General features: G+C 29.2%; 1 protein-coding gene and 1 long non-coding RNA gene across 2 annotated transcripts; one reads left to right on the top strand and one right to left on the bottom strand.

Annotated features, from left to right (window-relative positions):
* Positions 1-13,775: 13,775 nt before the first annotated feature.
* Positions 13,776-15,022, bottom strand: LOC112692909. The gene is made up of 3 exons (XM_025567735.1): positions 14,851-15,022; positions 14,548-14,798; positions 13,776-14,360 (listed from the first exon to the last, which is right to left on the bottom strand). Exons 1-3 carry the CDS (start codon positions 15,020-15,022, stop codon positions 13,818-13,820), a joined length of 966 nt encoding a protein of 321 aa, XP_025423520.1. The 3' UTR covers positions 13,776-13,817.
* A 1,692-nt stretch (positions 15,023-16,714) lies between these two features.
* Positions 16,715-21,710, top strand: LOC112693798. Its single transcript, XR_003149515.1, has 4 exons — positions 16,715-16,898; positions 16,964-17,067; positions 20,757-20,885; positions 21,336-21,710. It is a non-coding gene; the product is annotated as an uncharacterized LOC112693798 (long non-coding RNA).
* Positions 21,711-23,131: the final 1,421 nt, after the last annotated feature.

Raw genomic sequence — 23,131 nt, 5'->3', positions numbered from 1 at the left:
ACTCCTAAAAATAAAAATAACATCATAATTTTACATTTTTTATCGTACTTTTTGTACACAGTATTATATAATAATATTAAAGATCAGACAAAATTTTTAATCGTTTTTCGGAATAACATACTTTTATACTTGATACCGAAACATTAACGATTTCCTATCGATTTATTTTAAATTTAAAATAACGTATTGGAATCCTCAACCACAACATTTGTGTTACGCGGTGAAAAAAAAAAGGAAATAATAATCGTGACGATACATTGTTTTAAATCACATATTTTTAATTTATGGAAAAAACTGATGTTTAACATCGAATAGTCGCTTTCTTTACTGTACGTACAAGCATATGCGTGTAACGAAATACGAACTAGGATCATTGACAGAGTATTTTGGGGTGAGTGGAAACAGTAGCGGTAATCCTAGTGACGGTTGAACTGATATCATTAGCAGTCGGAGTAACAGTTATGGAACTGACGATGGATCAAGAATACCTATCCCGTGACTGTCTCGATTATTTTTGTAACTATTTCGAGAATAAAATATTAGTAACGTACCGTTAACTTGTAAATATCTACATCCCGCCATATTTTTATTTTAACTTATCGTATAGATTATGATTTATAAGAAATACCTACTTTTTCGACTATTGCATTAAAATAATAAATTTGAATCTTACTATATTCTTTTTTTTTTTTTGTGTGTGTCTGGACTGATGAGCGGGTGGGCATAGTAATTCCCATTTTTCAGCTCGGAAGATCTATATAACCTTTTCGTTATACTGCATAACCAATTCAGAAAATGTATACGTTGGTATATTACCGTGGTAACTAACCATAATTTTGTTGATATATCTTTTAATATTAAAATGTCAACTAACTGTGTTGTGAAAAGTTGGAAAAATATCTAACTCTAGCTGTCATGACAACGATTTAAATAAAAATATGCCACCGCCTACCTAATATATTTATAATTTATTTATTGTTTTTTTTCAATGACCCGAATCCTGTTTTACAATAAAGCAAGATGTCAATATTCCGATTTTTTTACAATATTACATTTCATAAAGTTGTATGTTAAAATAAAAAAAATGTAACCCTACTCACAGTGGAACTAAAAGCTTCGACTTCATGTGGAAATTTACGACGTACCACCATTTAAAGCAATACATGACTGTTTTGATAAACTATATTAATTCGTTTACCACTACAATTAAGTTCAATAACTCGAATTGTGAATTTCGACCAAATTAAGTAAATTATAGATTGGAATTTATCATTGGTCTTGCACGACTATAATTGTTAACTTATTAACAATAAAATAATTTTAATTCCGTGCATGTTTAAGTGGTTAACATTTTCATTCGAAAATCAACGCCATGTATTCACATCACGATATAATGTGAGGACTTTGGGTTTGATATTTTTTTTATTCGTTACACATTGTTTGGTTCATTTAGGTATTTATAGAGACAGAGACGGTGTCGTGGAATAAATATTGTTTATTATAGAACCAAATTCGTTTAATATCATTGCAATTTGCCCCTAAAAACATGAAAACTATTGTAAACGATACACGTATTGTTTTTTTCCCGACTAAATTATTTCTCAAATTATACATAGATAGGTTATATTTAAAAAAATATGGAAGAATGTTAAAATAAATTTATTTTATAAAAAATCAGTAATTTAAGATTATATTTAATACTGATCTCCACACAAAATCTTTTTTTGTCAATAATGATTTATCATAGCTTTCGAGATTGCAGATAGTCACCCCAGCAACCCATCAACCAAATCCGGTATAACATCAAAAACCTCTATCCGGTTGAATTTATTTTTTCGGTATTATCTAGTTTCCGTATTAAAACATGACATTCCATATATCAATATCTCACATGACATTTACGATTTATTACATAACTATTATTGATGAAAAATGTTAAATTGAATTATTTTTAGGATCCGTTCATAATAAATACGCATTTCATATCGCAGACAGAGCTTTCGATCACCATATTGTATTAAACTTATAAGTGTTCGATACCAAAAATCATAAATTTCGTTCGAATTTCAGTAGAGATAAATAGCATATCGCAGTCAATCATCGTGTTGAAAAAGTGGTTTGCACGTTAGTGGCTCACTTCAACCGAACGCAACTCCCCCCCCCCCCACAAAGAGCTTTCCGTGTGTCTTGTACCCCGTAATGCGTCATAGACGCATTTCGCTATAACCGTATAAGCGTCCATCTGTTTACGTGATGTTGGTGATGGTGGTGGTTGTGGTTATAACGGTAGAGACTACGTTGGTATTTTATGCTTAGTTGTAGCAGCAGAAACGCAAAAACATGATCATATTTTCCCGAATGCCACGCTGTTTGCCACCGACATTAACAGACGTCCGATACACTTTCGCGTGCATAATAACTATACCGTTCGCATATAATATTATCCTGCCCGGCTCTCGCTCATCCCACCAACCACTGTGCTATCCTTAGCGCGCGTTTAAAACAGTGTTTTTGCACACGCTGTGCGTATATAAATATGAATATATATATATATTATATATGTTTTACATAGTATAGTTTCGTACCACAGTCGGATCGGAGGAATCTTATGCAAATGACCGAAACTACTAGAGCCGCCTACTGGGCCTTTAAAGGCTCAACAATCAAAACATCATTCGGTGTTTCCGTTGCATCCGGTCGCTGTGTATTGTAGTCTGAGGAGATGAACTCAAACTCGAAAAACGGAAGAAAAAAGAATATAAATTTGACGAACTGTACCGACCGACGCGTCGAACACCACCAGATCATGATAATCGTCCCTCAAGTTTTTTAACATCGAACTTTCACCTTATTATTTTTCTCAGAATCGGTGGAGACTTTCATTTACTGATTTCGTATGATTTCAAATGCAAATCTTTATAATCTTCTTGTCGTTTCGTAGTTGGATTTATATTTTATTTGATCATTCACGGATAACATATTGATAGTATATATGCAACCAATAGCATTATTTTTTAACTAACACCAACCATTTTGATTGATTCAAACATAATCGTGGTTTAATTTTTATCATTTTTAAAAATTGAGAAGATTAGAAATATATTAATCAAGTATCATATGATTTGTAATCATGTCTGAATGGTAATTTTTATCAAATTTTGTTCATTATATAATAATAATTAATGAAAAAGTTATTGTAAGATTGTCAAAAATAAAATATTTAAAATCATGTTAATGCATATTATATTTGTCGAAAACCTATTGTAATTTTTTAAAAAATATGTGTATTTTTAATCAGTATATACCTATAAAAAAAAAAAAATCAAAGTTTTATCATATTTCCATGGAGTTATGAAAGGAATTTGGAACTTGTAAGACTTACTGCTCGTAATTACCTGTCACCTATTTGGTTTGTGAAGGGCGGAAACAAGAAAAATAAAATAATAGTGAAACAGTGCTAAAAAGCATGTGCATTAAATTCATATTTTTAATCGTAGTTTTATTGTTCACAAAGGAAGTATATGTAAGTCTCAACTATTTTGAAAATAATTGAAAAACGAACTAATTTGATTCGTCCAGTCATAAAAAAATTATTATTTTTTTTAAAACTGTTATAATGAAAAAATTCCGGAAGGAATATTCGATACTGTTTATATATTTATTTAAAAAAAAAAAAAAATTATGTCATGTGAGTTAACTAGAATACACAATCTGACGCAGACGAGAAAAGGTTAACGCGTTTTGTTTCGTCTTGATGTGGTTTTGTGAAACACACATGATGTTTATATCTTGTACATACATATATATATATATACATAGTGTAATAATGGTTTTAGGTAACACATAATGTATCAACCGGATAACCATGTATTGAAATAATCTTTAGGGGTTAGCCTTGGGTGTATCATAATATATATTTTAGAAAAATTTCAAAATGTTAACTCTTTCGGTGTGCACAATACAACATGTGTTTTTTTTTTTTTTAATTACAACACCTATTTTTAGCAACAGATTCGGATATGTCTTTTTTTTTTGGTATTTTTGACTTATAATCCATGGCTCTATATTTTAACTTCAATGAATTATAGTTATTTAAAATTTGAAAAAACAACAATTTTAAATATTCCGTATGGTTTATTTTTATTTTCGTGATTTGAGTAGCTTTGTTTATTTTACATTTAAACCATAATCCATAATCATACAATTATAAATAATTCTTGAACTATAAAATTCTTCACATTCCCTTATTCTTCGAAAATCTAATTTTAATTTTTTTTTTATTAAATCTTCGACATAGAATAACGTAGTTTCGCTTTATTTTTTATACACGATAATACCGATAACACATACTCGTATATTAGTCGATACCATGTATTGGTTCTATAAGCCGACCTTTAGTCAATATACTCTTAAAATAATAATAGTAAAAAAAAAAAAAAAACATTTTATATATATATAATTCAAGAATTATAGAAAAATGATTGAACACTAAATAATTTGAGTGATTGGTACATAATATTATATTCGTAATAGTAAAGATAAAATAATATTATTATACTATGCATAAAAGCGATGAATATACGTTTGTTTTAGTCGAACCGTATTTGTTATTGAAATTAATTACAGTTTGGAATTCGCTGTGTCTATACATAAACGAGTATTGTATCGGTTTTCATTACCAAGATTAAATTTTAATTGTAAAATGTGTTGAGCGGATGACAAATACTCGTAAATACCATTATTGTCAATGTTTATTTGCAATCATTTTATTTTTTATTCGTAACCACATGAACAATAACAAAGTAAAAACAATGCGCGCGGCTAAAATTTCGATTTTATTTTCATAATTGGGTTCCGGCATGCATATTTTTACATGTGTTACAATCTGGTCAGTACGTAGAAAATCTGCTTAAATAACATCCATTATATATAGTACGAGCGTTTGCATGGTTTGAAAGTATGCAAACTTTCAGAGTATAAACGTGGTAACGTTTTTCATATTTTAGAAAAACTTTATGTTAAGAATAAGATCATAAATGTTGATAAAATCAAAACTACTATGTCTAAAATGAATTTAGTGACTGAGCCAAATTTTCTTACATGATACTATAAATTCTGCGCTCAGTTGCAAATTATAGACGACTGTTATTGTGAGATCAATGTTCAACAAAAAGTTTTCTTTTCTGCCGTTAAAATAAATCACAAAATCCTTCTACCTTAACTTTATTATTTTTGATTTATTTGAATTTTCCGTGACTTTTGCACGGTCAATTGTTTCCGCAATACTCACCCTATACTTCCCACAAAACTTCTATCCGGCACTATAATACATTAATAAGATTTCACTAAAAAACTATTGATCTTTAATCTAGTAAATTAATTCATAGATAGCCTACCAGGTTTATTAAATATGATGAGTTTAGCGAATAATACAAGTACTGTTCACTGAAATATTCGGACAATTCCACTATTTTGAATAATTAATATAAATAACAAACATCGAAAAGAACTTAAATAACAGAAATTAACTCGTAAAGAAACTAATCTATCCTTTAAAGGTTAGACCAAACTTCAATAAATTTGTCTGTTTTCAGTGTAAGATTATTAATCATATTTATTACACTCGTGGTTTCATCTAGTCGGACTTGTTCACACGAGGATCCGACTTAACACATCCGATTTTATTGATTTTCTCAGCAAAATATTAATATTTAAAATATATTGATTAATTAAGACGAAGAACATAAATTTAAAAAACAATAATAAATAATAATAAATGTGTTATTGGGTTAAACAATATGCGTGTGTTACACTTTACTTATAAAAAGTTAATAATTTATTACAAAGTTAAAAATATAAATACAAAATCATAATAGAAGTTTGAATGTATTATTTAAACCATTTTAGAGTTAATATAATTTGAAATTTGTACATTTTTATAAAATCGTTTCTCGATATTTCAATATTTTTATTTTTATTACATCCTGTATTGTGTATGCCAATAGTTCATGAAATTTATATTTACATTAGTAGATTTGGTCGAATTAAATGTTAAAACTGGCATCAGAAAACCATGATCGCTTCGGGAATAAATGGTTCAGTAAATTATATATAATATAATTCACCGTGTATATTGCCGGGACTTGATAATCAATTAAATGGGCAAACATATCCAATGCAATAATATTTGTTAATTCACCATCGAGTTTAATTATAAAAAATATATATATATATATTAAATGGCATATAACAGAAAATCCATTATGCAAATTTTATATTTCCTGTCCTACAAAATTAAATGTTAATACGTTTCTCTAATATAACAAAATAGTCATACGTGAGAAAATACAAAAATACAAAAATACAAAATATCATTATCGACTCTAAGCTGAGTTTGTTATAATAGCACAATCCAAATATACACATAATAAAGTTGTTATTTTCCATGTAAAATATTAAGTTTGATACAAGAACAAAAAAAAAAAAATAGTAGGAATTAGAGTGATAAACATTTTTAAATTTTGATTGTTGCTTTAAATTTAATACAAGGATATACAAAAGAGTAAATTAGAAAATTAAGAAATTTGATATAGATTAGTTAATATTTATCGAAAGTCCTTATTATTAAGATGTCATTCATCTTCTAGCACGCTCTTTCTTTGGTTAATGAGATTAACTCACTTAAAAGAATGATATAGACTGACGACCAATCATGAATTACGTACGATACATTAAAGTTACAGGAATTGGTGATTGACTGAATAGATATTTTAGCGGAAATTCGTTCTGTGATGGCCTACTCTAAAACTGCTTTTCATATTCTCGAAAAAAAGTTTTAAAAGTATTATATTTTTTAGGTCACATACGTTTCTGCCTTTGACAGTTTTCAGGGTACATGTTATCATATTTTAAGTTTAAATTTTTCACAGTTTTGAATTCTGACTGTTTCTTATGAATATCGACGTGTGCTTATATAATTTTGGAATTATAAATTGAACAATTTTTTCAATCTTTTATTGATTATTAACGTTTATTAACGACTATATTAAATATACTTACTTAAAAAAAACTGGTTTAAAAATTAAATTTTAATTTTATGCGTGATACATTTTTATCAAATGCTGATGTTATATTAGAAAATCAGATGACATCAACTTTACCCGACTCATTAATCTTACTTTTAGCAATGCTATTAGAAATTTAGGATTCTTGAAAATACGTTGTTCTTAGTTTAACAAACAAAATTTCTTAGATGTTCTTTACTTTTCCTTAGTTTGAAATATAAATACACTCGAGTTTTACTCAGTAATTTTGAATTAATTTCAAATTGGATTTGAAAACACTCTTAAAAAAAATTCAAAGGCGTTTTTTATGTATGATAACGAATAAAATTGGTATGCTATGTAGATCAACTAAAGAATCGTTATAAAATAACTAAGTTTAACCTTAGAATCAATACAGTTGCTTGCAGATATATCGTTTATCCGCAAATTATTAAAGAATAAAATGTATTGTCCAGAAATATCAGAACAAATTCATCTTAAAGTACCATAATTTAATGCCCATCATACACAACATTTTCTCATTAAGTCTAGTAGAAATAATGATTATTAATTAGGAATAATTAATTAAAACTCACTTAATTGAATGTTAATTAATATCAAGTTAATAAAAACTTTCCTAATTTTGATTTTTTTTACCTCTGTGATAGCAAATTAAAATCAGGTATTAATGTAAAATCTCAGAATATATATTTACTTTTTGTTACAAAAACTTATTGTTAATATTGTATAACTATTTATGTTACTTTTATAATTTCTTGTAATTTTTAGTAATCCTTAATTGTATGCAAACTGAAATATTGTTTTTATATTTAAATGTAATTATTTTCTGTACCAAATTACCCTTCAACAAGGTTGTTACTATAATAAATAAAAATAAACGAGTACAATATTAAACAATATTACGTTCAATTGTATTATTTAATTATTATCATTATTATTACCTACTATTTCCTTTTTTTTTCCTTTATGGATATTAGTAATATATAATAATATATAATAATTCACTATCAATTTAAAACCATAAAATATTTGATAAATAAATCACTTATTTCAATATAAATAATTGTATTAATCTAGTTGAATATTTTATTGAAAAATACAATAACATAGTATTTTGTACTGCACAAAAACTGCCAATATTCTTTCATTTAACCTTTAAAAAAAAAAAAAAAAATGTAGAAATTTGTCATTGTTATAGCATTGCACTCGAATAGAGTTGTAGAAGAAAACACAAGAGTTTATCTCCATATTTTATGGGTTCTTTTGAATATTCCCATTGATGTTTATTTTCTCAGGAAAATTTGATTTCTGTTATAATGAGCAATATAAAATAAACCTATAACAATGTATATTTTTATATTTATATAGTATTGTAGCTTTATTGTAATGAACACTAATCAAATAAGAATCTCGAATAACATTTTAAAAATAACTATATTCAATTACATCATTATATTCATCAAAATAACCGTATATGGTCTGCATCTATCTACAAAAAAGTTTTCACACTTTTTTTGAGTATTAACTGACTATTTCGAAATACTATATTGACGTTCTTAATCATTTAGGGAACTACTACGAACCGCAATACTCTTAAATCAATTTTTAAACCTAATGACATTTTAAAGTCTATAACAAAGTAAATTATTATAAGTAGTAATTTCAAATATCTAAACTAGTTATTACGGTTATGGCATTTCATAAAACGTTAAATGTTCGTATTTATATCACACTGTTGTAGTTTATAGTAAATACATCAAATTACCGCATAGTTTAATTAAGTTGTTTAACTATTTAGTTTTCTACAATTATAAAAGCGGTTACGAAGGTATTTTATTCTATAGCACGAAATTAAATGATTTTTTTTTTATACGTATACGTTTTTTATAGTAATTAGTTGATATTTTTAGCGAAGTTTTGTATTCGCGTGCGGGCGCGAGCGCGCGTGTGTTTTCAGCAACACACATTCGTTTACGAATCATGAAACTATAACCATATTCAAATTTAGACATAGTACTTACATAAAAACAATTTCGAATAAAATCCAGCGTAAGGTACTCGTGATACACGCATTTTTGTACCACATAATGATCAGATTTCTACTAAAACAAAGTATGAAAATGATTTATTACTCCCCAACATTATTTGCAAGGTACCATCGTATTGGTAAAGAGTAAGGGGAAAATAATACAATGATAGATTGCAAAACCATATCGTAGAACAAAAAAAAAGTAAAATATATTTATGTTTACACAAAAGCGAAAAATGGAGCATGAATTTTTTTTTTTACAGATAAAAACAATTAAATGACAAATCCTTTTTTCTCGTAAGCCATTGACGACGCACGTGCGATGGCACATAATTGTGATGAGAAACGATTTGATATGTTTACGTTAAAAATTTTAACCGTACGTGGTATTACAATAATATACGCTTGACATTGTCTAACGAAATATGCTCAACAATATATATTTTTTCGTCGGAATTTTGAGTTTTGCGTGAGCAACGCTGCATGCATCGCGGTTAACGTGTAGTCATAGGTAGCATAATAACCACGTGAGAATTTTCTTACTAATTATTCCATATGTTGGAACGAAAACACCGATTCATTTGATCACAACGATATCACATAAGCCTATTGGAATTGCGGCTTATCCTCGAAGTGCACCTTTTACACGATAACATCAGTCGGTTCATTATTCCTCCGGTGGTCATTACCTTTCGGCGCCGCATTATTTGTAACGAAAAGCGATTCGGAGGAAATAATTAGCAGACCCTTCGGGGTTTATTAATAAATTGTTTATTTACGGTTCGAAATAATTATACGAGTATAGTGCCCTGCTACTGTTAATCCGATACGAATCACACTCACCACCAACGCGGTGACGCTGAAAAACTGTTCGATTTTCATTATTTTGTTTACGTATAATTATTGTTGTTTCCGAAATTTGTGCAGTCCATGACTATGTTTTAGGCAAATTTTCGTGCAGTCCGTTAACACGAATGAATATTGTATTGTAATACAAGGGAAATTGTTTGTTTTTTCATTCTGATAAATTATAATAATAATGCAAAGAGAACAGAAGAGTACAAAGGAACCATTTTCGTTCGATTATTTATTTTCAAAAACGTTCTAAACCACAATGTTATCATAACCAGTTATTATTTCAGATCTACCCCTATTAAAATGTGCAACAAAAACACACGCTTTAGAAAAGAAATATTGGACTTTTATAATAATCGGTATATTTTGTTCAACTTCGAACGCCATAAACGTATAAGAATAATAAAAAAAAATTAAAATATGTTATATGATATTAGACTGGTGGTGGTCTTATGTAACACCACACTGACACGCGTAATTAATTCACATAATAAACATGTAAGTCAGCTACACGGATTTAATAGATTCACGAAGACGTTAAATGTGTGACCGAAATTCGGACGCAAACGCTAATCGGATTTGCGACCCTTATAATATATTTCTGGTTGGGAGTTACAGCAACAGCAGCAGTTACATTATGATGCCATACTGACATTTTCCCTAAAGAAACATATCGCTCTACAAAAAGAACTGTCAATCCTGTATCGAGTCGCGTATGATGCTGGTTAAACAGTCAAATCTTACCTTCCAACCCAATATTGTAACTCTAGGTATAAAATTCCAGGGATTCAATTACCCGTGGAAAAAAAATATAAATTCTGGGATTTCTACAGCCCCGGTAAAGGATAGGATTTTACCGGGAAACCGAGCATACGAAACGTGGACACTACAACAACAATAACAACGACTACCCGGATCGCTACATTGTGACGAACTCTTCGTTGATCGTTTCATTTTGCCGAATTCGTTTCGGTTGTTGCGTGCAGTAAAAATGTGTTTGGAACGAGTGGCAAACTACGGACGTAATATTATAATTATCAAATTTGAAACCACCGGATTTTACACATCGTTTAATCGGAAAACTGAAACGATTCAAATTTTCCCGTGATGACAATATATTATTGATACAATATAATAACCGGATGCAGTATGTGTAGGTGCATGTAGAACACCAGGTTTACGTGCGCGTGGTGTTATAAAATCGTTTGTGTTTCGAATACCCTGCGAATGAATTTCCCACCTATACGGTTATGCGTCAACAATCATTAATTTTTTTTTGAACGCACCCCCACTTTTCTATTGAAAATGTTACATCGTACCCGGTAAAATATCGTTTTTCGTAGGCCTTCGATTTAAACGAACGTGTTTCACGACGTACACGTAAACATGACATTGTATGGCATTATAAAGCTCGTTTCCAGTGTAATAAACATGTCAATTCAAAAGTGTACCAAACCGAGGGTGATTTTTTTATACTATTACATATATATACGTATATGTATTTATGAACCTATGAAATAATAGCCTTGGGGAAATAATGTGTTATTTAATATTATTTTCTGTTCATTAAAAAAAAAAAAAAAACAACTTCAATTGTTGGTTTTCATGAGCATAACATGGGTCTGTATTCGGTAGATATTTCAACGATTCCATGACGATTTTATTTGCAAACAAATCGTAAATGGCATTTTTTCTTTTTTCAAATTTTTTTTAGTTTATTCATTTTCATCGGTGAGCTGGAAACCTTCCGTTTTTACTTTAATAACCTCCTCATACAAGTTTATTGTTCCCTACGAAAAAAAAATAACTTTAATAATAATAACAGTTTAAAGCAACCTTATAAACCAAAACCAAACGTTGAGGTTTAAAGGCATTGCCTACACACGCTCGGGAAAATTAATGAATTATTCTATAGATTACCGTAAATCTACATAATTATCGTTATAATAATTGCATGTATATGATTTGCGGATTCACTCAATTTTCAACATTCTACTGGCTTATTGTGATTAAAATTTAAAAATAACATATAATATAATAATAAAATAAAAATTAAATTAAAAATCAATAGCATAAATTAATAAATAAGCTATTTGTTAATTTATTTATATATTATAATTATATCTCGAATTTAAAAATTATCCGATTATACGGAGTCTTCCGTGGTATACAAAACGTATCTTTAATAATCAATCGAGAAAAAGTTACGAACACTCAACTATTGAGTATATAACACTATGTTAATCGAACAAAATTGTTTGAGACCAAACAATAACATTTTAGGAATTATGTCAGATTTTATTTCGGTTATTATACGATACCAAGGTATTCACCATGTCACAAGAAATGTGATAGAATCAATTATAAAAATTTAAAATTATAAAATATTCATGGTTCTTATTTTAAAATATCCGTATTGTATATTATTTTTCTTATGTGTTACATGCTACCACATGTACGCAGTATGCTTTATGTAATAAGTGCACGGAATATTTGAATGACTAAATTTTCAATAACGTAGTATCGTGTTTAACGTACAAGTAAATTTTATAAACATTTTTCAACTCTTCATAATATTCGAATAAAAAGTTTTAACTGAATAAAATTAAATACTACAAAAGATATATATAATATAAATTAAATTATATTCTGTAAGACACAGCATATGTCAACTTGTCAGCTCTATTGTCTGGTATGTTTTTCAATTTCTTTTTCCAGTAGATGTTTATTATCCGAGGATAGCGAAAAAAAAAAGAAAAATTTGTGTGCGAAATGTAATCAGAGAATAACATTTTTTTTTTATTCAACAAAAATATTAGTAATAATACAATGGAAAAAAATTATCGTTCTGAGTGTTTCTTTAATAGAAACTGTGAAAATGTCCACTCTAAATTGTATTATATTTCGTATTCAGGATCATATTATTAGTAACAATAATAATGATAATGAACTTTTGTAAATTTTCAGTTTATTATAGAAGTAAAATCGTATTTACTTCTCTATACAATTTCATAAACTTTAATCGTATACACACTTATACCTATATGCACACCCAATAATTAAAATCAAATTAATTTTCCGTTTTTTGTATTTTAACTTAATCTCATTGAATCAATTTTACTTAAATTAAATTATCTTGAAAATATTAAGTGGATAATGTCAATGACATTAGAGAAATTTGAATTTTTGTCGAATTAATTTAAGATATTACAAAAGTTCAATTTAATCAAGATTTTAATAACTTAATAATAAGAGTTCAAAGGAAAATCGACAAAAAAATAAGTATTAAAGTATTCTATAAAGAAAATTGAAAATTATAACTCATCAGTCATGATTATTCTCAGCCGTAGAGGTTACCTGTTTCTATTTAATTTATTTTATATTGAAAATCATATCTTCTAGGCAATTATTATACGGAAATAATTTAATTTTAGTTTTTGTTCTTAATACTTTGCTTATTTTTACATTCTAAAGGTCGATTCGCGGATGTCAATGATTGATCGAGATGATAAAAAACATTAGACACGAGATCTGGGAAGATTATTGAAAATCAAAATCAAATTCATCCAAAATACGCTACAAAATTTTCCATTCACGGACCCAAGATGTTCAGCTTTTATGTAATATTATTTTCAATTGTTTTCTATTATAATCAGTGTTGGAAATAGATAATGCAAAATTTATCTAGATAAAGATGAAAGATAATATATCCAAATCCATCTTTTTTTTTTTTTTTCTTTTTTTTTTTTTTATTACATTGTGAAACTGGGATTGGAGGGTGGTACTGAGTTTCCTCATGTAACCCCCCCCAGTCCCATCGTTTATAATAATAAAATAATTTACAGCTATAATTTTACATTTAAAATAAACTAAAATTGTTTGGGGGGCTCTATCCCCCTTGATATGGTCTTCGACCTATATTGCAACTTATACTGATTCCTATTCGTTTTTCTTTCGTCGTCTTTCTTCTTCGTTATCTCCGTTACAAAATCCTCTACCATTTTCCATTTGGACTTGGACACCATCATATTGCTTTCCATATTGTCAGACGTTATGTCTCCAATTTCTGAGTGAAGTATTCTTCTTTTTTGGTGCCACGTGTCACACTTGAACAATGTGTGGTGACTGTAGTCTGTGTGGTGTGCACAAAAACAACATTCTGCAGATTGCAGAAGGCCAAAACGGTTAAGATACGCTGGAAAACACCCGTGACCAGTCAGATCCTGGGTGAGGTGGTAAGTTATTTCACCGTGCTTTCTCCTTAACCAAGGCCTCAAGTCAGGGATTAGTTTTCTCGTCCATTCTTCTTTTTCGGTATTACTCCATCTATCTTGCCATTTGTTTTCTAGCGTTGTCCGTGCCTCAGCCTTCGCTATTCCCAGATGTTTGCCGTTCCTACGCGCTTCCTCGACCTCTGTTCATTCCAGCGCTAGAAGGTCAATAGGTGGAATATCGGATATTAATAGAAGGACGTCAATGGAAGTTGTGCGGTACACTGCGGCTACCCTAAGTGCAAATCCTCCTCTGACAGGTCCTCATGATCTTCCATCCTCCAGGGGACATTTTACTTGCCTATATTTACGCGCCGTATAAGAATACAGCATGTGGAACGAAGGATAGTAATTTCTTCGCTTGCTGCCTTGGTCCTCTTGTGTTCGGCATTATCCTCTGCAAGGATTTCATGTATGTGTCCGCTTTCGATGTTACCATTATTGCATGCTGTTTGAAATTTACTTTACTGTCTAATAAAATACCTAAGTATTTGGCGCTCATGCCTGATGTTATTCGATGGCCTCTTAAGTTTACTTCCAGGGTATTGTGCTTCCTCTTCCTGGTGAGAGTAAGTAACTCTGTTTTATGTAGCACCAATTATATGCCTAGGTTATCCAACCACTTGTCGACCGTTTCCGTGGCTTCTTCTAACTCCATCTGGGGCCAGTTTCCGGTGTGTGCTCTTGGACACGACTGTCTCAGCAGTTGCATTACCGACTGAGAGGGCCACGCTGGACACCCTCTCAGTTGGGTTCAGGCTTGCTGATATGACCCTTAGGGCGAGCCCACCCCCAGTTGCCATCTCGTGAGGTTCGACCCCTCCCAGTAGAAGGGCCTCAAGACGAGACACCGTATTGGTATTTGTACTGTTCATTTTTCTTGTTTGATCAGCTTGATCAGCACCGGCAGTCGATCGTACCACTGGTGGTGGGCTTGTCCGCGACCGCTTATTCGTCCAACCTGATGGTATGGCTTATTTCGCGGCTATTCTGCATATCTGCAGTACTTTTCCTTATCCGCAACCTGGGGACGTGCCCGGAGGCATGCCCATGCCATCCCGAAAGAAACTAGGAATCCAAATTCATCTAGATAAAGATAAAAGATAATTTCATTTTTATCTAGATAAAAAAAAGATATTTTCAAAAAATGTTATTTTTTGGTCAATATTTCATATTCTAATAATGTCTATAAAGACTCAATTATAATCAGGGGCGTATTTAGAAATGTCTTATTGTGGGGGGGGGGGGGGGGGGGGGGGGGGGGGGGGGGTACAAACAAAAAGTTCAAAGTATACATAGTTATTACTTTTCCATCTCAACAACACTGTCGTTATTCATAACCAAATAATCAAAATACAAGTGTTTGATAGAAATATAAACTTTTATTATACAAATTTATTATAAAACATATTTTTAAATATAATTTTTGTAATTACAATAACTGAAGACGTCTGGGGAGTTTATTAGAATATGTATCAACTACTTCTTTAGGTTTTATAATTATTTCAGGGTGTATATTAAGGTGTATTCGTGGTGTATATAATGATAATCCATTTAATCGACGGTATCATATTATCATGATGTATTGATATTCCAGTATTTCACCGTGTGCCTGTGCATGAAAAAAGGCCTACAATAATAAATAAAGTATAAAATACGGTGAATGGGGGGAGGGGCACGGGCTCCATGGGCCCACCTCTTAAATACGTCCCTGATTATAATCATTATTATTAATAAGTACCTTGGTGTTTAATGTTTATTGTAGTAATGTAGTGTACCATGAAGCAGTTTTTACAAATAATGTAAAATATTTAATGACAGTAAATCACTATAATGTTACAGAAAAAAAAAAATGAAAATTGCTCTGTATGTATCAGGATGAATACAGAATACAAAAAAAATATTTTCAGTTAACAACATTGTTTTCCATGTAATATTAATTTGATGATTTTCATTATTTTATAAGTAGTTACGACTTTACGAGTTCCAAGAGGAAGTAATGACTATTCAGCGTATGAGTAACGTGTGTATACTAAAACCAAATACGTACTATATTTGGAACTTCCATAGGCAAACTTCCAAAGGCTGGTTTACACTTATCAAAGTAGCCACGTCCGTGAACCATGAATCAGTGGCACGGATTCTACTGTGATAATATAAACATGTCACACGTACGTGGGACAAGCTCATACAAGTCGCGTTGTCCGATCGGTGCCGGCACGGACATGTATCAAAATTCTCATACGTGGGGAAAACATTTTTATATTTTTATTTTAATATGACTTGTTTTCATTCAGTGAATTGAGCAATAAATATATTGTTATTACGTTTTGTTGTTTAAAATATTAAATTTATAAGTTATTCAATACAATAATATTTTTGGTATATACTTTTTTTCAATTAAATTTTTTATTTGTATTTAATATTATAATGGCAGAAAAAAATAGTCTGAAGACAAAACAATGAAATTTATTCATTTGTATGAAATTCATGAAGTTCTATGGAATACAATTGTGCCTGAATATAAAAACAAACATGCAAGACAAATAGCGCTTGAAAAAATATGCAATGAAATGGCCATAGAGAATTTTGGTGTAAACGAAGCAAAGGCAAAAATTAATAATATGCGTTCTGCTTATTGCCAAGAGGTAAAAAAATTGATTGCATCAAAACATTCAGGTATCTAATCTATATTAGATAAGTAATGATTTTTAATTATATATCATACCTTTCATTATTTTTAGAAACCGGAACCGATTCTATTTATAAGCCTACAGTACCTTGGTTTAATTTGATGGATTCTTTTCCTAAATCACATGTAATCTAACGGCCATCACAAATAAATCTGGTAAATTTAATTTATAGAATTATATACATTTTTTATTAGTGAGGTGTTTGCAAAACGTGTTATAATTTAATTTCAGTTTTTTAATTTGAGAGTTAAATATTGGATACAACATTTTTAGCATGATTTTCTTTTATATTAAAATAAAAATAAAATGATTTTACGTCACAAAAAATATAAATACACATTACAAAATAGAATTTTAACCAGGGCTTTGCACCCGAATTAACCCGAACCCGTAACACCCCTAAAAACCCTTAAAAAATGAAACACCCAAAACCCATATAACCCGAATGATTTTTTTTTAAAACACCCGAATGAACCAAAACCCAAATAAATTATTGGTTTTAACCCGAAACCCGAATAATTTTTTAATTTACAATCTTTATGTGACATATCATTTTGTATGTATTTTTTGTGGTTATTTCAATTTTGTCATTAGTTGTTTAATAGTAAAATTATTATTCACAGGAATAGTTTCACAAATAATATACAAAATTGTTAATAAATCTCAATGTATCTAAATAAAAACAATAGCGATATATCATATTGACATGTATGCATGAATGGTATGGTATGTTGAATGTTTGAATGTAAACAACTGGGATACTATTTTTAAAATTATCTCAAAAGTATTATTATAATTGAATAGGTAATAGGTTTAGGCGGCTATCAGGAGGGCTTAAACCCCCTAAATATTTTAATAGCCCCCTCAAAATCGAAACTTTGTTAGAAATTGTATTCGTTGTTTTTTATAATTTATTTATAAGTATCTGTTCATTTTTTTTGAAAATCGTAAATAAGAAATAATAAAAAAATTTTGAAAATAGCATTAACAATACCAATTACATAGTTTGGCTACTTGCGAAAGAAATTTCATTGCAATGAAAAAAATAAAAACTTGGTTAAGGACATTGTTGATTCAAAATAGATTCAGCAATCTTTCAATACTATATATTGAAAAAGATATATCGAAAAATATAAAAAGCGATGATATTTTGAGTATCTTCGCTAATACAAATAGTTATTTGTCATTAAAATAAAATATTAACTATTGTTAAATATACGTTATTTAGTGTTTTTTTAATACAATTTAAAAATATCTATATTTTTAATGGTAATAAGTTTTACGTTTTTACGGGAAGGGAGTGTGGGGGCAAAGTCTCTGTGGGTTATTTTACATTGAATTGTTATAGCCCCCCCCCCCCCCCAAAAAAAAAAAAAATTCGACCAAATGTCCGCCTATGGTAATAGGTCTTCTATGAATCACCGAATCGTTATTTATTGCAATACCGTAAGTCTGAAATAGAATTGATGTCACGCGTACGATTACTTAAATTATTGTTCGCATTATTCGCATATATTCAGTGTAATGACGTGTAGTACACATAATTATGGCATGAATTGTCAATTTTTGTTGGTGTAATAATTTCATCGTAACATTCATAAGTACAAATTGTTATTATTTTTGTATTACACTATGTCCTAGCTAGTGCGTTTTTAGTGTGTGCGTACACCACAAACCATTAACGAAAATTTGGTGAAATTTATGGGGGGGCTGAGCATTATTTGCTTATTATACTTATAAATACCACTGTGCGCAATTATTTATTTCACCAAAGCAATTTACGAAGTTTGACTATTTGCCATTTTTTATCAACAATTTAAACAAAAAAACAATTAGGTGCCTTATCTTAAACATTTTTGGAGTAGGTATTCTAAGCAAAAATTATTAAAAAATTAAATTAAACAATCTATACGGGTTTTATTACATATTATTAAATTACATTGATTGAGATCGTTTCAAGTCATGACAAGAAGTTTGTAAAATCTTACGAATTTGATTTAATTTTTATCACAGAATATTTTTTTTTTTAATTCAGTTATTAAAAATGCATTTTACAATTATACTAACTATTGTATTTTAGTCACATAAAAAATTTTTGAGCTATGGGGGCTAAGACCTGTACTTTATATTTCTGGGGGCTTAGTCCCCTCAAGCCCCCCCCCCCGATTTCCGCCAATGCCACAAACACAAACGCAGAATACAAAATAGTTTTTTTTTTTTTCGAATGTAATATTCCCGCACTAATTAGAAGTAGAACATAGTGTTTGATTTTAAATTTTAATAGATATTATAATTTATAAGCTTCATACACATGTAAAATAACTCCCTCTTCCCTAGTTAGTAGCAGTAGTTACACCATTGTTTGAAATTAACATAATGATATTTTAGTCTAAAAAACTGTTGCAGAAATGTATAAGAAATTTATATTTTATTACATAGGCAGGTAACAAAAAATATAAATATTTCATTAGTGGGGGGGGGGCTCAGCTTTCCCACCACCCTCCACCAATAAAAAATAATATTTTTCCTTGACTACTTAACACCCTTATTAACCAATATTAACTTGAATAATAACGGTTATTAACACCCAAACGTTTGTTTAAATATTGCATTGCGGTGTTTGAATACCCGAATGCATTCAACACCCGAAAACCAAAAAGTTATTTGGGTGCAAAGCCTTAATTTATAGCATTGATCCTCTCCAATTATTTTTGTTTGTTATTTTCAGTAATAGCATTTCATTCTCTTATTTTTCGTCTCTATCTATTATTTTTTCTACTATTATTATTATGTTTTTATTACTTATCTATCACTTATTATAAAATTTATTGTGTAAATTTAATGTTTATTTGTTGAATTGTAGTAAATTTTCCTAAAATTCTGAAATAAATATAAAAAAATAAATAAATAAAAATTTTATGTACATGTAGTGTGTAATTGCGTCCGACGGTTACTCGATTTCGAATAAACCGACCAATTCTGCATTTTTTTTTTTATAAACTTAACTTTTCTTCTGAACGGTTATAATACTAAGCCACTCTGCAACGACCATGTTGTTAGTTTGTACGCAGCATTATGCGTCCACCACAAAAAAAAAAAAAAAAACGTACAAATATTAATAGTTCACATAGTGTACACTAGCTATTTCATTTGTATATTTTTGTCTGATAGTGTATTTCGATGAATGAACTATCGTATGAAATATTGTCTGGTTTTCAATAAACCCAATCATTAATGTGTTTATAACGAATCCATTTTAATGATCCTGTAGATTTAATATCACGTAGGCTAGTGCCTCACTTTCGGGATGGTCCTACCTATTAGTATAATATGTAGATTATTAATCATCACAGTGACGTAGTGAAATCAACAATTTTCAGAAGCAAGTATATTCTATCTATACCTACTCATCCCCCAAAAAATATTTATATTATAATAATCGATTTAATTTTCAACCACAGTTAATAAGTACTGATTACGAATATAAAATGTCTTCATTTGACTTCGTTTTAAATGTTTGAAGATTATGCTAACAAATGGTATTTAAATACCGAATCTAACTTACATATAGAATGTTAATTTTCAAACTGCAAATATGTGTATAAAATTTGAAAAATAATTTCACAATGAAAAAAAAATAATATAATTATAACTAGAATAACAAAATTGGTATGATCATTTTCTAATTAATTAACATTTTTATACTGATCCCGTGTTTTATGATAATATTTTGTAATTTTATTACAAGTATGGCAATACATTTACAAAATTAATGGTTAAAGATTTTTATCTTTTAAACATTCATAATTGACCAAACAGCTTAATTTATTTAGAACATTTTCAGAAAAACAATTGAGTGCAGTTTATAACAACAGAATTACATCAGAATTACATAGCAATACAGAATTGTATGCAGAAAAGTACGCAACGCAAGTGTATGATTAAGAATGGGTGTGTTTTATTTATTGTGGAGGTAAGTTTACTCGTTATTATTTGTTTTCGTTGATCAATTTAATATTTCACAACTTTTCCACGCGGATAGGGAGTGTATTTTTGTTCAAAATTACGTTTTACAGTTATATGTTTCATTGTTAAAACTTAATTTATTCCACGTAGGTATAGACGAGTAATTACTAAAGACGTAAATAAATAATAACAAACATCTCTGTTTACGACTAGAATATTATGTTACATTTAATTTTGAGAATTTTTTTTTTTTTTTTATTCAAATGAATATTTCAAATTCAATACTAAATTTCTCCGAATAGGCAGAGTCTTTTATATAATTTTTTTTACTTAATATTGAATCTGTATATTTATGTTTAGTAAAATATGTTATTTTGATTTTAATCTTAAAAAAAAAAAAATCCAATTAATAGATAACGGATAAGAGTTTATTAAAAAGTATCGTCAAAACTACTAGGTTATTGCATACCTCCGTCGTGGTCGAAAAACCACATAAATCCAAAATCGGTCCACCTCAATGCCATAAATGTCAGGCTTGCGGTCACATGAAAACATATTGTTCACACTAACCTCGCTGCGTCAAATGTGGAGAAGAATATCTCTCCAACAAGTGTTCCAAAGATAACAGTCCACCGGCTAAATGCGCACTTTGCCCAGGTGCTCATACCTCTTCGTATAAAGGATGCCCAGTCTACAAAAAAAAACGCCGCTTCTTTCCTAAAGCAACAAAAAGAGAGAAGACTTTCAACCTCCTTTTCTAGGCCTACTAAACCCATGCAGTCTGAGAACCCCTGCAGTTCTAACAAAACTCGTACCTACGCCGATACCACAACCAATCAACCACCAGCCGAATTATGTTTTGATTTATATGTTGATATGTATATATGTTGTATATGTTTTATATGTTGATTTAAATAAACGTATTAGTGAAATCTCAAATATTTTGTTTCTATTAATTAAGTCATTAATGACTGTTTTAAACAATTTAAATTTAATCTTATCTACTCCTTAATAATTATTATTATTTTAGATTATTTTGTTCATTAATTTCATATTATTATTATTATTATTTGTAGCAACAGTATATGTAGTTCTTCTGTTGTTTTTATTGTTACATTTAAATATTTTGCTATCTAATTGTTGAGCTATATATAATATCATGTATCAATCTGTAATTATCTGTAATTATTTAACTATAATAGTTTGTACTGAGAGTTCTTAAAAAAAAAAAAAAAAAATAGTTTTTTTTTTGTTTTATCTTCGATTCAATCTCCCTTTTAATAATAATTATTAAACAATAATTTTTTTTAATATTAATATCGCTACCTGTGTGTAATAAAAATTCTAGTTCTTTAAATTTAGCGGCTGTTGATGTAAATTTTATGTGATTTTTAATTATTGTTGATTTGATCTGGAAGCATCTTCCTATGTTTCCTCCGCGGTTGTTATTTGATTGACGGTACGAGATCCGCGCGCCTCGTTTGAACGACCGTTTCCCGAGTTAAAATTGTTACGTACGTTATTTCGTTTCTTATAACACTTTGACATTTTGTGCACCGTTTTATTGCAATAGCTGCATGTTATATTTCGCGTAATATAGTTATTCGTATTATAATTAGTTGTTGGTCGTGTGTAATTATTTGAATGATAGTTATTTGGACGATTAAAATTACTGTTATTCCGATTATTAGAAGGTGATCGATTGTTATAATTATTATTCGATATTCTTTGATTTGAACGTTTAGTTTGGTTGCGATCTGCATTGATTAGCAAAGTGCTATTCATTGCATTTATAATATCGAATAGGTTTTTTACTAAAATTATTATTAAAATTATTTCTTAACGATTATTTTATTGAGATTGATTATTATTTCCGTTATTATAATTATTACGGTAATTAGTATTTAATAAATTTCGCTTTTCCTTTTCCCGTGTTGAATTCTAACTCTTCCGTATTAGCTATATTTTTGGCTTCTTCTAATGTTTTAGGATATCTTGATTTTACTACGACTTTTATTGGTTTTATTAATCCTTTTATATATAATCTTAATGTTCGTTCTTTTAATTAAATTTGAATAATTTTAGCTTCGTCTCTACTTTTATCAAGCGTATAAATATTACAACATTTATAATATAATTGTTCTATTCTTTCTGTATAAGAGTTTACCATTTCCTCAAAATTCATTTTTATGGAGTTAATTTACAATTGCAAGGAAAATGCTAGGTCCTTACCTCAATACCACCAAATAGTAT

This window comes from Sipha flava, unplaced genomic scaffold (genome assembly GCF_003268045.1).
Source record: "Sipha flava isolate LNK unplaced genomic scaffold, YSA_version1 117_pilon_pilon, whole genome shotgun sequence".
NCBI lineage: Eukaryota > Metazoa > Arthropoda > Insecta > Hemiptera > Aphididae > Sipha > Sipha flava.
Note: the sequence above shows the minus strand (reverse complement) of the source record. Positions and strands in the feature narration are given on the sequence as shown.

Excerpts from the sequence above, each read along its gene's own strand:
- LOC112692909 (XM_025567735.1), bottom strand. The coding sequence starts at position 15,022 with ATGGCAACTGGGGGTGGGCTCGCCCTAAGGGTCATATCAGCAAGCCTG. Across the intron at positions 14,799-14,850 it reads TAGAAGAAGCCACGGAAACG|AGTTACTTACTCTCACCAGG; the intron begins GTCGACAAGTGG and ends TACATAAAACAG. Across the intron at positions 14,361-14,547 it reads TATCCTTCGTTCCACATGCT|GTCGAGGAAGCGCGTAGGAA; the intron begins GTATTCTTATAC and ends GAATGAACAGAG.